Source organism: Hypanus sabinus, chromosome 28 (genome assembly GCF_030144855.1).
Source record: "Hypanus sabinus isolate sHypSab1 chromosome 28, sHypSab1.hap1, whole genome shotgun sequence".
Lineage (NCBI taxonomy): Eukaryota > Metazoa > Chordata > Chondrichthyes > Myliobatiformes > Dasyatidae > Hypanus > Hypanus sabinus.
The window spans coordinates 12037263-12054452 of NC_082733.1; the positions used below are offsets into that span (position 1 = coordinate 12037263).

General features: G+C 43.1%; 1 protein-coding gene across 1 annotated transcript in view; it reads right to left on the reverse strand.

Moving 5' to 3' along the window:
* The window catches only part of aldh1a3 (aldehyde dehydrogenase 1 family, member A3), a 109404-nt gene that overhangs the window by 16621 nt on the left and 75593 nt on the right, over positions 1-17190 (reverse strand). Inside the window, exons 5-8 of the mRNA XM_059952465.1 lie at positions 16292-16353; positions 15059-15187; positions 4415-4528; positions 1354-1456 (exon numbers count right to left, since the gene is read on the reverse strand). Coding sequence (XP_059808448.1) covers positions 1354-1456; positions 4415-4528; positions 15059-15187; positions 16292-16353 — 408 coding nt within the window. The remainder of the gene's footprint in view (positions 1-1353; positions 1457-4414; positions 4529-15058; positions 15188-16291; positions 16354-17190) is intronic.

The following is a 17190-nucleotide window of genomic DNA, read 5'->3' on the forward strand; positions in this document are numbered from 1 at the left end:
GGGACCTTCCTCATCACTCCACCTTCAGTGATGTGTGGAAGCCATGGCAGAGTTCTGGCAGTGATCCTGGAACGTACACTCATCGGTGGAACCTCCGTTCTGGGTGATGGTACTGGGGCCAAGACTCTTGGTCTGAGCAGTGTAGTGGGTCTTGGTCAGGGTTCCAGGTCTGTGCCACAACAATAAGTGCTCATCAGGAAATGTTTCCTGATACATTCTGGGTATCTTGGGGCCATTCAATAAGGTTTAAAATTGCTCGTAACATTTGCAGATCAGCCAGCATCGACGGAAAAAGAAATAATTAGTTTTTCATCAGAACTGAGGATGAAGGAAGAAAGCAAGTTTGTTTTCAGTGGCAGAGAAGGTGGGGAATGAATGATGGAACAAAGGGAATATCTTTGATAGGGTGAGACCCAGGGTATTAGGTTACGGTTAGGATCAAATTCTCTCTCTAATGCTGTTAGACTGAGGCATATCCAGCAGGCCAGAAAATATGAACAGCAAAAAAAGGAAAACTAAGCCAAAATGGTGAAGGAGAGTTCATAAACAGACAGAAAAGGGGGAAATCCCCCCCCCAAGTTTAGAAGACAGCAATGTCCCAGATGGAAATTAAGTTGCTATTCCTCAAACTCTGTTCCTCATTATAACACTGCAGGAGACCACAGACAGAAAGGTCAGAGTGGGTGTGGAATGGGGAACAAAAGTGGCAGGCATGATCTGGAAGCTCACAAACATCTCAGTGTAATAAATTCAAGTGTTCTATAAATGGATCACCCAGTCTGGGCTTGGCTTCTCCAATGCAGAGGCAGACATGTAGCGAGCACTGAATGGGCAACACTAGATTGGGAGAAGTGCAGGTGAATCACTGCTTCCCGTGAAAAGAGTATTCAGTGAGAGGGGAGGAGGTGATGTTGAAGGACAGAAGTTGCACCTCCTGCCTTTGCAAGGGGAAATACCACAAGATGGGCAGTGGCTCATGCCGAGCAGGCGGTCATGAAGGGAGTGATCTCTTCAAAATCCTGAAAGTGGAAGTGAATATGTATCCGGAGGTGAAATCTTGTTCGAACTGATGGAAATTCAAAGTATAATCAATTGTTTGAACAGTTTTCTCTCTTTTCCAATTTTTACGTCTCCTTTGCTGATTACCTAGAAGTGATTCCATCAGAAAATTCAACAATATTCAGAGATTAGTAGGCTTAACTGCTGCAAATTGTTATCTGAGACTGAGAAGTTCAAAGATTCAAAACACTTCCTAGTTTTCATTGAACTGAACGCAGTTTGATTCTAGCAGGAGGGCAGTTTTATGAAATGGCAACGTGAAATTCATAAAAACAGAAAAGGATGTTCTCTTACAATCGGAGTCTGCGAAGACAATGAAGGGATTCTTGCCTCCAAGCTCCAGGGTCACTCTCTTTAGGTTACTTTTCGAGGCAGCTTCCATGATGGACTTTCCCACCTGTCAGGACAGGAAAGACAAGTGGGTCTGAGTAAATACATGGACAAACAACACTTCTCATTCAGTTAGGATCCTCTCTTCTGAGATTTGAAAATCAATAACCTTGAATTTGGTGGTAATATATTCTTATTTTACACTCTATTAACCCTAGTACTAATCCAACACTGTGTTTGCCATTGTCAATCCCAGAACTCTAGTAATATATACTGACTATACAAAGACTGTGCCAATAACATTCATTGTACAGGGCAACACAATATTCCCTAATAAAAGTTTTTCATTTTATACCTCACTAACCTGAGTATTATCCTAATACTAGATCCCTACTAAATATCCTGATCATATAATTTGATATACTATGCCCTAATAATATATTCTCACTGTACATCCCACTTAGATGCCAATGGTGGTGTAGTGGTTAACGCAATACTTCACAATACAGGCAATCCGGGTCCAATTCTCGCCACTGCCTGTAAGGAGTTTCTACATTCTCCTCGTGACTGCGTGGGATTCCTCCACGTGCTCCGGTTTCCTCCCACAGTCCAAAGACAATTCCAGTTGGTAAGGTAATTGGTCATTGTAAATTGTCCCATGATTAGGCTGGGGTTAAATTGGGGCATTGTTGGATGGTGTGGCTCGAAAGGCCGTAAGGGCCTGTTCTGTCGTATCTCAGTAAAATAAAATCGATGCCTACTATACATTCCAGTAAATACAGAGTATTCCATGAAATCCACCACAGTATCTCAACATACTTCCACTGTACCTCCACTAACTACATTGCTCTATCCCAACAACATATTCCCACTGCTGATCCCATTTATGCTTGTGTCTCCACAATATACATGTAAAACTTATTAACGTCAGCAGTGTCTCCCAATTACACATGCTCACTGTACATCCCGGCAGTTCCAGTACCCACTGAGTAAGATTTTTCCCCTTTCCATCCCTGTCACCTGATGACTACCCAGATAATATATTTTCATTGTACATAACGCTAACTCCCATGTTGTTCCCCTCCTTGGGCGGCAACCTTACAGGTTCCTTGGCATTTTGTTTGTTTTTTACAAGGTTAAGTCGCTAGCTCAACCCTGCACAGATGGAAAGGATGCAAGGAACTGGCCAGATTCGAACCCAGATCCACTCACTCTGAAGCCTGGTGCAGATGCCACTACACCACCGGTCAGTATACTACCTCAATAATACGTTTTCACTGTAAACACAGCACCTTCTCTGGAATTTCTGTATTATTTCAGAAATTCTCTTTCATTAGCACCACACCTTGACAACATCATCCAAATTACCTCAACAAATAATATACACTTTCTGTATGTCCGTTAGCTACTACATTGTTTTGCAGTGGAAAAATTCCTAATGTTTATCCTGTTATTCCAGGACCCTATCCTAGGATTGTACTGCTCTTTACATTGCACTGAATGATGTGGAGGTTAGACCTCGTTCCACAAGTTCGGTCTGAAATCCTTGGGAGAGCATTGGTGCTTGGTTGAACCTGGTTGCCCGCTCTTCTTTCCCTGCAGGTTCCCTGTGTGATTTGTTACTTTACTAACCACAACCACCAGGAACACGACCACACCCACGATCTTGGATCTCAGCCCAAAACTGGAGCCAAGGGATTCTGTTTCAGGCTAAGTTACAATCTAGATGCAATTCCCTGCAGTTAAAATTGGGCTGGGTTTCCTGAGGGAATTTACTATTCAAGATGCAACTTGAACAGTTTTTGTAAGTTGCTGGAAAAAACCTTTGAATCATTTAGCTCACAATGTAAAAATACACTCTGCACTGACATTTGAGATTTAAAAGAATAATAATTGCTACAATTTTTTTTATTCCAGATAACTGACAATTAGTTTTAAAACTTATGCAGAATTGAATTCCTGTTTTGCAGATATACCAATCATTTTTTCCAAGTAATTTAATTATACTTTTATTTATTTATGTGATGGATCTGAACACTGCTGGCTTGGCCAGGACTTGGTGCCCATCTCTGATTATTCATGACGAGGTGAGTCACATTCTTGAACAACTACTGTCCTTGTGGTGAAACTATTCCAAAAGTGCTGTTGCAGGAGTTTCCATTAATGATGTTTTTCCAGGCCAATGCGACGGGTGCCTTGGAGGGGAACCTCAGGTGATAGATTTCCTATATACCTGCTGTTGGTTAAAGATTATGGATTTGTTCCTATAAGTTGTACCTGTTGGTGGTTACCAAGATTTTGGATTTGGTCCTATATATTACCTGTCGGTGATTAAAGATTATGGATTTGGGAGGAGCTGGTAGCCTAGCCGGGGTAAAAAATTCTAGTGCATGTTGAGGAATCTAATGAAGTCCACTGCTTTGATAGTTAGGGTATGGGAGCCATGGCTGGATTGCTCGTCAAAGTGGCTGCTTTCTCCTAAATGGTTTTGAGGTTTTTATAGGCTTTTAGACTGTTACTTTCATTTAAATTTTATCCATGGGTATCCTTGTGTTTGAAAATTACTATGGGGCTTCCTGAAGGCCTGGAATGGCTGTAATTAACAGAAGCTGACTTTGGTGATGTATTTGAACATGTGTATGGCACACTATGGGTGGGACCAACTTCCAGCATGTTGTTTATCAAGGAGGCACAAAGGATATGGAGGCAGGCACAATCTGAGCAGAACTCCTTGGTTACACAAGTTCATACAAGCTGAGCTGAAAATCCAGCGTTGTCCCCAGGCCTGGCTACCTGTTGCCAGGTGCATGACCCAACATCAAAGTGTGACTGACTGTGCCATGGTTTTCCCACTGGCTAACCTTGCCTTGCAAATCACTCGCCCACGTGTGTCTCCGATCCTGTCCATACCACAGGTACATTTGACTGCGGCAAAATGAATTTCCCTTCACCTACGGCACGTTCTTGTTACATCAGCGTCAGTATGTTCGAACACATTGTCACAATTGTATTGGGGATGTCATACCTCAGTAGAACCAGTGAACGCCACTTTGTCAATGTCCTTGTGACAGGCTATAGCAGCCCCGGCAGTGGGTCCATACCCAGGGATGATATTCACCACACCAGGAGGGAATGAAACCTGAAATTAATGAATAGATTTACACGTTAACCGACTGAAATATCCAAAAGCATCTGCCCTCCAAAACTAGGCTGCAAATTTCACATTGGCCACGAATATTAGTTCATGCACACAACGGTCGTGACTTTCCAATGAGTTACAGATGAGCGGCTGTCCACCACTAACATGGAGTTGGCTGGTTAGCTCAGCGATATCAAATAAATACGGTAAGTTGTCAGTGTGGGGTAGATTGCTAGGAAGGTCAGTGGAGAGTGCTGGAGCGGTCAGGATGAATGCCTGGCTTGCAGGTTGCTCGTCTGATGGTACAGATGGGAGGTACGGGGAGCTGAGCTAAAGCCAGGTCATGATGTTGCCTCAAGGAGATCTGTCTGTAGAAGACACTTGAGCCTGGTGAGGCAGATCTGCAAGTAGTGATGAAGTGCAGACCCAACTCTTGGAGGTGGTGTTAAATGTTATTGCACAGGGTGTCACTGAACTTGTTCAGGCCCCTTTTGTGTACAGGTGTCAGAAGGAAAATCATGAATTTAGTGGAACTTGTGGCTAGTCTATGTTTTCCTTTGTAGTCAAATTCATACTGATAATGACTTGGACAGTTCATAAAAATGTTACATGACATTGGGGAAATTTATTCTTATTTTTACCATATTCGCAATACAAAAACAATTTTGCTTTAATCTCAGAATGTTCACTCACATCATAGCATGCTGCCTCACAATTCCAGTTACCCAGTCTCGACTCCAGTAATCTCATATACTGTCTGTGTGCAGTCCCCACTTGCTACCTGTGACAGCCAGTGTTTCCCCATGGCCATGTTTTGATAGTGATGGAGGATTTCAAAATGCAGGTAGATTGGGAAAATCAGGTCGGTATCCAGACCCAAGAAAGGGAATTTGTAGCATGCCGATGAGATAACTTTTAGAGCAGCTTGTGGTTTGACCAACTAGGGGAAAGGCTACTGGATTGGGAGTTGTGTAATGAACCGGATTTTATTAGGGAGCTTAAGGTAAAGGAACCTTGGGGAGACAGTGATCAGACTATGATTGAATTCACCCTGCAGTCTGAAAAAGAGTAGATAAACTCAGATGTATCAGTATTACAGTGGAGTAAATGGAATTACAGAGGCATTGAAAGAGGAGCTGGCCAAAACTGGTTGGAAGGGAACACAAGCAGGGATGACGGCTGAATGGCAACAGGTGGAGTATGAATTGAATTGTCTTTATTACTTGCATCCTTCACATACATGATGAGTAAAACTCTTTATGTTACATCTCCATCTAAACGGGGCAATTTGGAAGGCACATACCAAAGATGACGAAGTATTCTAAAGGGAGGATGAGGCTGACTGTGGCTGACATGAGAAGTCAAAGACAGCATAAAAGGAAAAGAGAAGGCATATATAGAGCAAAAAATAGCAAGAAGGTAGAGGATTGGGAAGCTTTTAAAAAACCAACAGAAGGCAACTTAAAGAGCTATAAAGAGAGAAAAGATTTTGAGGGTAAGCTAGCCAATAATATAAAAGAGGATACCAGATGTTTTTTCAGATATATGAGGAGTAAATGTGAGGCAAGAGCGCATGCCAGACCACTGGAAAATGATGGTAGAAATGTAGTATTGGGGAACAAAGAAACGGCCGATGAACTGTTTTGTATCAGTCCTCACTGTGGAAGACACTAACAGTATGGCAGAAATTTAAGAGTGTCAGGGACAGAAGTGAGTGTAGTTGTGATTACTAAGGATAAGGTGCATAGGAATCTGAAAGTTCTGAAGGTAGATAAGTTACCTGGACCAGACGGAATATTGACTCCAGGGCTCTGAAGGAGGCAGCTGAAGAGATTTTGGAGGCATTCATAGTGATCTTTCAAGAAGCGCTAGTTTCTGGGATAGTTCTGGAGGATTGGAAAATCGCAAATGTCACTCCACTCTTTAAGAAGGGAGGGAAGCAGAAGGGAATTATAGGCCAGTTAGCCTGATTTCAGTGGTTGGGAAGATGTTGGAGTTCATTATTATGGATGAAGTGCCAGGGTACTTGGAGGCATTTGATAAAATAGACCGTAGTCAGCATAGTATCCTTAAGGGGAATTCTCTGAGGAAATAACAGACAAGATAGACAAAGGAGAGCCAGTGGATGTAGTTTTATTTTAAGAGGGCCTTTGAAAAAGTGCTGCACATGAGGCTGCTGAACAAGATAAGAACCCGTGGTATTACATGAAAGATACTAGCATGGATAGAAGATTGGCTGACTGACAGGAGGCAAAGAGTGGGAATAAATGGGGCCTTTTCTCATTGGCTGCTGGTGACTAGTGGTGTTCAGCAGGGGCCAGTGTTGGGACCATTTATTGTTACATTATATGTTAGTGATTTGGATGAGGGAACTTTATGGCCACGTTTGGGGATAATATGAAGATAGGTAGAAGGGCAGGGAGTCTGCAGAACGACTTACACAGGATGGGCAAAGAATCGGCAGATGGAATATAGGGTATGGTAGTGTATGATAATGCGCTTTAGTAGAAGGAATAATAACATAGATTATTTTCTAAATGGAGGAAATTTAAAATTCAGAGGTGTAAGGGACTTGTGGGTTTTTGTGTAGGATTCTCTAAAGGTTAACTTGCAGGTTCACTGGTGGTAAGGAAGGCAAATTCAAAGTTAGCATTCATCTGGAGTAAAAGAGCTTGTTTATTATTCCAAATATAAGAGGTTAAAATTGAATCTAAAGAATCAAAGTATGTCTTAGGAATAAAAATAGGTAAGGCCTGAAAAAGATATAAAAATTTAGGAAGAATCTTCATTTTAATCGAATTAATTCAGCCAATTAGGGATAAAGAAAGAGGGGACCATTTAGAAAGCGTCTTTTTCACATAATTCAATAAGGGGTTTAAGTTTTCTTTAGATAAATTCTTGAAGTTTTTAGTAATTGTTACACCTAGATATGTAAATTGACTTGTAACAACTTTGAACAGAAATTTGGCATTTGATGACATTAGGTCATTTAAAGGAAATAGCTCACTTTTATGTAGGTTCAGTTTATATCCTGAAAAATAACTAAACTGGGAGATTAAAGAAAGAACCAAAGGTAAAGAATTTTCAGTGTTAGAGATAAAGAGTAAAATATCATCAGCGTATAATGAAATTTTATGAGACATACCTTCCCTTAGTATACCAGAAATGTCCTTAGATTCTCGAAGTGCTATTGCTAAGGGTTCTACAGCTAAAGCAAAAAGTAAAGGACTAAGAGGACAACCTTGTCTAGATCCCCGCTGTAATTTAAAGGGTTTAGAAATTTGGGAGTTAGTAATAACCTGAGCGGTAGGAGACAAGTAGGTTAATTTAACCCAACAAATAAAATTAGGCCCAAAATTAAACTTTTCTAAGGTCTTAAAAAGATAAGTAAAAGAGCAAGGAGGTAATGCTGAGGCATTGGAAAGACTGCAATTGGAGTGTTGTTAGCAATTTTGAGTCTGTTATCTATGAAAAGATGTGCTGGCATTGAAGCGGGTCCAGAGAAAGTTCACGAGAATGATCCCAGGAATGAAAGGGTTAACATCTGAGGCATGTTTGATGTATCTGGGTCTGTACTCACTGGAGTTTAGAAAAAAGATGGGGATTTCATTGAAACCTACCAAATATTGAAAGGGTGGATATGGAGAGGCTGTTTCCTATATGGCGGAGTCCACAAACAGAGGGCACAACCTCAGAATTGAGGGATGCCCACCTAAAACAGAGATGAGGAGGAAATTCTTTAACCAGACGGTAGTGAATCTGTGGAATTTATTGCCACAGATGACTGTGGAGACCAAATCATTAAAGCAGAGATTGATAGGTTCTTGATTAGTCTGGGTGTTGAAAGTTACGGGGGAAAGGCAGAAGAATTGGTTTGAGAGTGATGATGAAACAACAGAAGTAGACCTGATAGGCCGAATGGCCTAGTTCTGCTCCAATTGTTTGAAGTGGACATGGAAAGCAGGCTTTCAGGAGCCATCAGCATTGACTCTGATATTTTATTGAAACAAAGGCATTGGTAAGGCCTAATTTGGAGTACTGTGTGCATTTCTGTTCATGTACCTACAGGAAATATATCAATAAGACTGAAAGAGTACAGAGAAAATTTACAACATGTTGCCACGTCTTGATGACCTGAATTATATGGAGAGATTGAATAGGTTAGGACTTTATTCCCTGGAGTATAGGAGAGTGAGGGGAGATTTGATGGAGCTGTACAAAATTATGAGGGGTATAGATGGGTAAACATAAGCAGGCTTATTCCACTGAGGTTGGGTGAGTCTAGAACCAGAGGTCATGGGTTAAGGGTGAAAGATGAGATGTTTAAGGGGAAGATGAGGGGGAACTCTTTCACCTAGAGTGTGTTGAGAGTGTGGAAAGAGCTGCCAGTGCAAGTGATGGATACAGTTCTGACTTCAACATCTAAGAGAAGCTTGGATATGTACCTGGATAGAAGGGGTATGGAGGGCTATGTTCCAGGAACAGGTCAATGGAACTAAGCAGAATAATATTTCAGCATGGACTAGATGGGCCGAAGGATCTGTTTTTTTGTTTTGCTGTGGTTTTCTATAACTCCGATCTTCACTTACTCTACATTAAAGAAATTGGCACATATGCAGGTAAGGCAAACAGAAGTCACTGTGCCAAAATTAATTAATGAGAGTTTGGCACCTCATCAGTCATCTTGCATCACTGGGGCACCATCAATGAACCAGGGACTCAGTGACCATTCACAGAATAGCTTCCTGGTTGCACTGGTGTGGACAGTGTCACAAGGACACCTGTGAGTCCTGTGGGACATGGTTGCTGGGAAGAACTGGGCTCATGGCCATTAGAGGTGATGAGTTTAAAATGTCAAATACTGAAGGGGTCTCCTGATGGGGCAACTCAGAATAAGGAGGCAAAATATTTACTCTTCTTTTGGGACTTAAATGGGAGTCTCAAATGGAACACATGGGACTTCTAATGTCAACAATGACATACTGTCATGGATTGCTCCATCTGGATTCTGGTTATTGAACAACTCTGGCTCAACACTAGTTGATGAATTCCATTGACCAACGTCTGACTAATGAGTTGCCCCAGCCACTTCTGATGTAAGGCCATTAAGTCAAAAGATTAAATCTTTCTTCCTCCATGGATGCTGCCTGACTTGTTCATGATTCCTTCACACCAGCAGCAATCCACGAGAACTAATTAACTTTCCAATCAGCACTTTTTTGCTTCATTTCTGGTTTTCATATTTTTGTTTGACATGTATGGGGCTATTCTTTCCCAGAAACCATCTTATAACCCTACTGCCTGTTCTGAATGGAGATGGAAGGCTGGAGATACTCCAAAAAGCTCTATGCCAACACCCTGGGAATTTGGCACTGATTAATTTGACAGAAAATTATTTGTAGCTCACCACTGAGAGAGTGGAGGCCCTTTCTATGTTGGAACCTCAGTAAATTCTGTTTTCATTTCAATCAATTTTATCCCAAAGATTCACTGATTGGCAAGTTAATTGGTCCTTGTGTATTGCTCCTGGTGTGAAGGTGAGTAGTAGAATCTCTTGGGGAGTTGATCAAAGATATGCAGAGAATAAATATTGGGATTCATGTAGGATCTCTCTCCAGTAGTTTTATCCACACTTATCCTCCTGTACCTCACCTGGCACCACCTCTCTCTCCTTTTCATCTACCTCTATCCGTTAACCACCTGCCTCTGTTACAATCACACCCCCGTGATTGCTCATTATTCTTCAGCCTTCCTCATCTACCAGTCTCCCTCTCCTCTATGTACTGACCATCTCCCCTCTCCACTCTCAGCCCTAATTCAATCGAAAACATCAGCAATTCCTTTCCTCCCACAGACACTGAGTTCCTCCAGTAGATTGCTTTTTGGTTAGGGTTAGTACAAATGGGTGGCATCGATTCAGTGGGCTGAAGGGCCTGTTCCCATCCAGTGACAAGGGGAGCCCAGCTCTTTTTCCTGAGGTTTAATGCTGAGCCTCAGTACCAGAACAACACGAGCACTGAATCATGACACTAAGCCTCGGCAAAAGGACATGGGACATGGAGGGCTATGGTCCAGGTGTGGGTCAATGGGACTGGACAGAATAATTCAACATGGTTGAAAGGCTCATTTCTGTGCAGAAGTGCTGCTCTGTGACTCTCCATGACCATATGATAGAAATTACCAGACCTCAGTGCCAGTGCCAGAGATTTTGCTGCTTCTCAAACGTCCAATAATAGAAAATGAGTCATTTTATGTTTTCTCTCCATTTACCCTATTTCCATCTGGCTAAAGTCTGAAGTTGAACCAGCCCGTTTGCAGTTTTGTGGTTACAGTGGACCCTAAGATGAGCTTCTGATGACATGCCTCTGTCAGTATTTCCATCCCCACAACATTGCCAGTTCCCATGCAGAAATACACACCGTCCCATTGTCACCCTGAGCAGCCTCTGAACAAGCTGAAGCTCAACCAAAAATCAGAGCTATCAGCATCAACATTCTCATTCTTGTTTGTAAACCCTTCTGTGGTCTTCCTATCTCTGTAATCTCTGGTCCTCTAAAATATTTGTTCTCCTTTGACCCTGAGCTCAGAAACAGTCCTGATTTTAAATGCTCCACACTGGCACCTCTTTCTCAGCTTGGGAATTCCTGCCCTAAACTTCATCTCTGTTCCCTTCCTCACTTGCTGTTTGTTGTTCAATTTCTCCAATATCACCTCAAGTCAAGTTCTGTTTAATTACTTTCCTATGAAATCCCACGCAACATTTTATTACATTTAAGGTGCTGTCTGTGTACAGGAGCTTCAGGACGCACACAACCAGGTTCAGGAAGTTATTACCCCTCAACCATCAGGTTCTTGAACCAAAGGGGATAACTTCACTCTACTTCACTTGCCCCATCATTGAAATGTTCCCACAGCTAATGGATTCACTTTCAAGGACTCTTCATCTCCTGGTCTCGATATTTATTGCTGAATTATTTATATATTTGTTTCTTCTTTCTGCATTTGCACAGTTCGTTGTCTCCTGCGCTCTGGCTGAATGCCCTAGTCAGGCGGTCTTTCATTGATTCTGATATAGTAATTAGATCTGTCGAGTTTGCCCACCACAAAAAGAATCTTAGGATTGTATGTGGTGACATATATGTACTTTGATAATAAAATTTACTATGAACTTTGAAATGCTCCCTTTTCATTGCTAATACCCCAAATATCACAAAGAGTAGGATAAAGTATGGGATAATTTGATCACAATCTACATGGACTTTCATGCTGCTACTGAGGTATTCTGAGTGGTAGAACTCAGTAGGGGTGGATCTGATGACCCCCTATGCAGTGTCAGAATCTTTCTGCCTCTCTTCAATAAGCCCACCCCAATGCCTCAAACCCAATGTATTACTGTTGGGTGTCTCAGCCTTTTCGTTTTGGGAAATAACCCTGGACCTTTGGGGCATTTCTCTGGGTCAAGATGCCACTTCAGGCAGTAGTTGGGAATCTGGGCACCAGGGGCAGTATGCGCTGCAGGGAATGATGAAGACTCTGGATTTCCTCTGATGCAGCATTTCTGACAGGCTCAGATATTCCCAAAGTAATCCACAGTCAATGATGCTCAAGCTCCATTGAGTCTAACATCATGGAAAGAGATCCTTCAGCCCACTTAGTCTACACCAGCGATCAAGCACTGTTCCTGTGACCAGCAGAGTGGGTGCTGCCTCATGAGGGATCAATCCTGACCTCAGGTGCTGTCGATGTGGAATATACATGTTCCTGTCCCTGTGACTGCTCCGCTTTCCTCCCCCATCCCACCGACGTGCAGCTTGTAGGGTTAATTGGTTGCTATAAATTGCCCCTAGTGTGTAAATTAGTGGAAAAATCTTGGGGGAGTGGGGGTGGGAACATGAGGAGAATGAAATGGGTTCGGGTAGGACATCAAGGGATGCTTAATGGTCAACACTGATTAAATGACCTAACGTTTATTTAATAATAATAATCTTAAAAAATTTATCTTCAGGACCGAAGAAGGGCCTTGGTCCGAAATGTTGACTGTTTATTGAATTCCATGGATGCTGCCTGTCCTGCTGAGTTCCTCCAGCACTTTGTGTGAGTTGCTGTGGATTTCCAGCATCTGCAGACTTTTGATGTGGTGTTTTCCAAGCTTGGCAATTAGCTTGCAGATGTCTGATCACCAGTCAAAGTGACATCCTCAGAGCACAGTTGTTGGTGTTTCTCTCTGGGAGTACTCACGTTTATATAATGCCCCCATCCCGCTAACTTGCCTGGGTTCTGACTGGCTACCCCTTCAGTTGACCTTTGAATTCTAAACACAAAATACTCTGCAGATGCTGGGGTCAAAAGTTGGTATGATTTCCTTTGGCTGTCAGCGGTTTGCAGATGACGTCTATTTCTATATGTTTGTTTACAGAGTTATCAGAAGAGAACCACGCTTCTAAAGATTCTGGTGCCTGCCCCATGTCTGCCGGCACCCGAACCTCCTCGGTGTCACAGTTAAAGTGGTATCCTTCTTGGTCTTTGTGTATGTGCCGAGAATAGTGACAATAGATCATGTCTCCGCACCGCCAGTTTGTGTCCCTGTAGACGTGTTGAGACTTTCTCATGTTTAAATGGACTATGCTGTATCCATGGACACTATAATTCCACTTTATTCAACCACTCACTTATACACCTGGAGCCATTAACCAATGACCCTGCATGTTTTGAGGACGTGGGAGGACATTGTGGGAACTTTACATGCTCACAGGGTGGGATCGGCAAACTCAGCCGAGACAATTTCTGAGGTTGGGTATTGAACCCAGGCCTCTGGCACTGGGGCAGCTCTACTAGCCGTGTCTCTGCGTGTCTGCTGCAAAAGGGCTGGGATTTGCGACCGACTGCTTGTCAGGTTCCCCTGAGAAGAATGGAGCTCGGACAAGTCCAGTATAAATGACTGACGAAGAGCCCGCCTCAGAAGCCACCCACTCTCATTAGCCACCTTCGAACTCCAGGGCCTGGAGTAGAAGCAAGTTAACCTCAATCCTTGAGTCGTGAACTAATTTTAATGCCTGGCTAATCAATGAGAGCCTGAATAGTTTATGGTGTAGACAGGAATTGTTTTTGAAAGGAATTGTACTTCTGTTATTTACATTTTATTCAACTCTAATCATGACAGGACTCTTTCCCTGATACACTCTGCACTTTGTCCGTGTGTACCAGAATTTCAGTTTTTGGAAACACGCTCGTAGAACTGCTCTGAGCTACAATAGGAGAAAATAAAGTAAAATATTAAAATTCCACTGCCAGCCAATTTTCCGCTGCTGGAAACATGATCCCTGTCCCACAGTGCATCAGACACCTTCTCCTTGAGCAACTTAGGTGCTCACTTTACCGAACTGGCATCTGGAGGCCTGGACCATCAAAACAGAGACATAAGAGAACAAATCCCACCATGGCAGCTGCATAATTTAAATCCAAGCATTTAATTAAATCAGGAATTGAAAAGCCACCGTTAGTAAACCATCAGCTATCACCCATCAGATCTTTCAGGAGAGGAAAGTTTGTCCTTACCCGATCCGGCCAATAGGTGGCGGCAGACTCAGTGACTGACGAAACAATTTGGATGCAATGAGGAATGGAGAAGAAATGCTGGCAGATGATGCCTACATTCTGAAAGTGATTCATGCTTATAAGTGCCACAGAACACTAAACCTTGGCTGCGGTATAGGTGGGGTGCTGCTCAGCTGAAGTGCCTTCCTTCGGGTCAAAGGTTAAACTGAGGCTCGACCTACTCTCCGAAAATAATGTGAGCATCTGAATGTGGTCAGGGGCAACGTGGGAAGTGGAGACACAGCAAAAATCACGTAAAGATTAGAGGAATAGACACAAATACATACAAAAGTTCTGGAGAAGGGCTGAAGAAAGAGGAATCGAATCGGAGAAGACAGTAGACCTGGGAAGAAGGAGAAGAGGAAGGAGGGGGAGCCCGAGGGAGGTGATGGGTAGATGAGGAAGAGAAGGGGTGCACAGGGAGTCAAAGTGTGGAATAGAAAAAGAAAGGAGGATGTTGGGGGGGGGGGGAAGAAATTACCAGAAGTTGGAGAAATTGATGCTCATGCCATTAGGTTGGAGGGCACAAGATGCTGCTCCTCCAGCCTGAGTTTGGCCTCATCATGGCAGTAGGGGGGGTTATAGACAGACATGGCCAGAGTGGGAATAAGAAGCTGAATTTAACTGACCACTGGGAGGTCCTGCCTTTTGCGATGAACAGAGGAAAGATGCTCGACAAAGTGACAGAGGAGCAGGTTCAAGAGGCCCCTCCTAGTTTCCATGTTCTGCCCCTATCACAATGCTGTTAGTTGGAACCTGCTGTGCACAAGAGGTCTCATTGTTCCAAATCCTGTCACTGGCTATTCTTCATAAACTCCCAGGAGGTTTCAAGGCACTGTGGATGTCCTGAGTCCAGCAGAAGGTCTGGGTAACCCTTCCCACTTTCTAACTGATCTCAATGCATCACGTTTCGGGCCAATAGTAAAAGGCACTGACCTCTTTGATTAACGCTCCCATGTAAAGTGCGGTCAGAGGCGTCTGCTCGGCTGGCTTGATCACCACAGTATTCCCACAACACAGCGCTGGTGCCACTTTCCAAATGAACATCAACAAGGGGAAATTCCACTGGGCGGGGAAGGAAAAAAACAAATTCATCAGTGTTGTTCAGAAAGCCAGAAGCTAGTGAGTGAGGACCAGTAAGAACAAGGAGGAGGCATGGTGATATTCAGGAGCTGAGGATTAATGAGGAGATCGGGAAATGGGAAATATCCCAAAATGTTTCTCAAGGTTTGGCCCCCATGATACCCCAACCCTCCGAGCCGCCTGTCTCTGCAATCTTCCTATTATTGTGCTGAAACAAATAGCAGAAGGCAGTATTATATTGTGAGCTGGAGAGAGGCCAGTACTCTCTCTGTGAAAATGGGCAGGAACATGACAACATGACAACATGGCTTATTGCTGGCGAGTAGAGCTGCCTTGGTCCATCGTGGCACGGAAGGAGTGAGAAACAAACTGTCGGAGGAACTCAGCGGGTCAGAAGCAGAGAGATAATTCACGTTGGGACCCTGCATTAGGACTGAGAATGTAGAGGGGAGACGGTCAGTGCAAAGAAGTGAGGGTGAGGGATAGAACAAGGAGAGGGGGGTGGTGAGAGGCAGATGGAGAGCAGGATGGAGACAGAGATAGTAGCTGAAAGGCTACAGACTCTAGAATCGGAGGTAAGGAAGATGAAAAGCAGCAGAAAATGGAGGGATAGAGCCTGTGAGGGAAGGGAAAGAAACTGGACACCAGGGGTAGGAGACAGTAGGGTTGGCAAAGGTAGAGACTGGGAGATGGGTGAGAAGGGGAGATTCTTGGTAGGGTCAAGTTCTACTGGAGATCCACTCTTAGCAAACCACGATTAGGAACTCCGACCAGAAAGAACATGTCCCTTTGATGCAGTCGAGGCTTTGTTGAAAGAAGCAGGATGGATGGTGACCGCTGGTCAGCAGAACGGAAGGTGACCCCAGACCACCAGTATTATTAAAGTATTGTTTTGCATTCAGCTTGAAAACATTTTGGGCATCAAGAAATATTTCCACAACGTTTAACAGATATAGTTGAAAGGTGCACTTTCCTACATTAATATAGCTTGCTTACAAAAAACAGTTTACTTTGTAATTAAACATTTCCAGACACCAAAAAAATGAAAATAGAAGTTATTGCAGCAAGTTTCTCAGTCCAACTTACTGGAGTGATCTGTCCACAGACTCCTATTGGTTCGTGTCTTGTAAACACAACAAAATCTCCATCTGCCAATATAAAAGAACAATAGTTTCAAAGGTTCATTTATTATTGCAGCATACAACTCCAAAATTCTTCTTCTCCGGGTAGCCATGACATCAGGAAAGAAAAGAAAGGCAGTATGATCATCAACCCCCAAATCCCCCCTCCCTGCACAAAATAGAACAGGCACATCGACACTCAAATCCCTCTCCTGGCACAAAAAAACAAACAGAATGGAACAGGCACATCGATCCTTAAATCCCCCTCCATGCCCAAAACAAAATCGAACAAAACGAAACAGACACTTCAACCTCCAAATCCCCCTCCCCACACAAAAAAATGAACAAAACGGAACAGACACATTGATCCCCAAATCCCCCTCCACGTCCAAAAAATCAAACAAAATGGAACAGACACATGGAACCTCAAATCCCCCTCCCCACACAAAAATATGAATAAAACAAGCAGGCACGTCGACACCCAAAACCCTCCTCCCACAAAAGTTGTTAACGTTTTTTTTTAGTAAAATACCCATTCAATGTTATTGCTGTTACAACACAACCCTCCAGAATTTAATTTTACACATTCTTCTAAAACTGTGGCATTTTAAAACACCTTAGGATATTGGAACATGCACAGGAGAATCTTTCACTGATCCTGTCATTATGTGTCAGGCAATAAACTCTTAGCCCAGTAATTCATTGGAGCAATGCCAAAATGAGACGCTGTCAAGTTGAGTATTGTGCTAACATGGAGAGAAGCGATTCTCTCCTTGCCTCTGTCACAACCATCACACTCTCATTTTTGGGTGCCTTTCTTACACTCTTCTGTGTGAAAATCGTCCACATGGTGGTGGTGTTTGT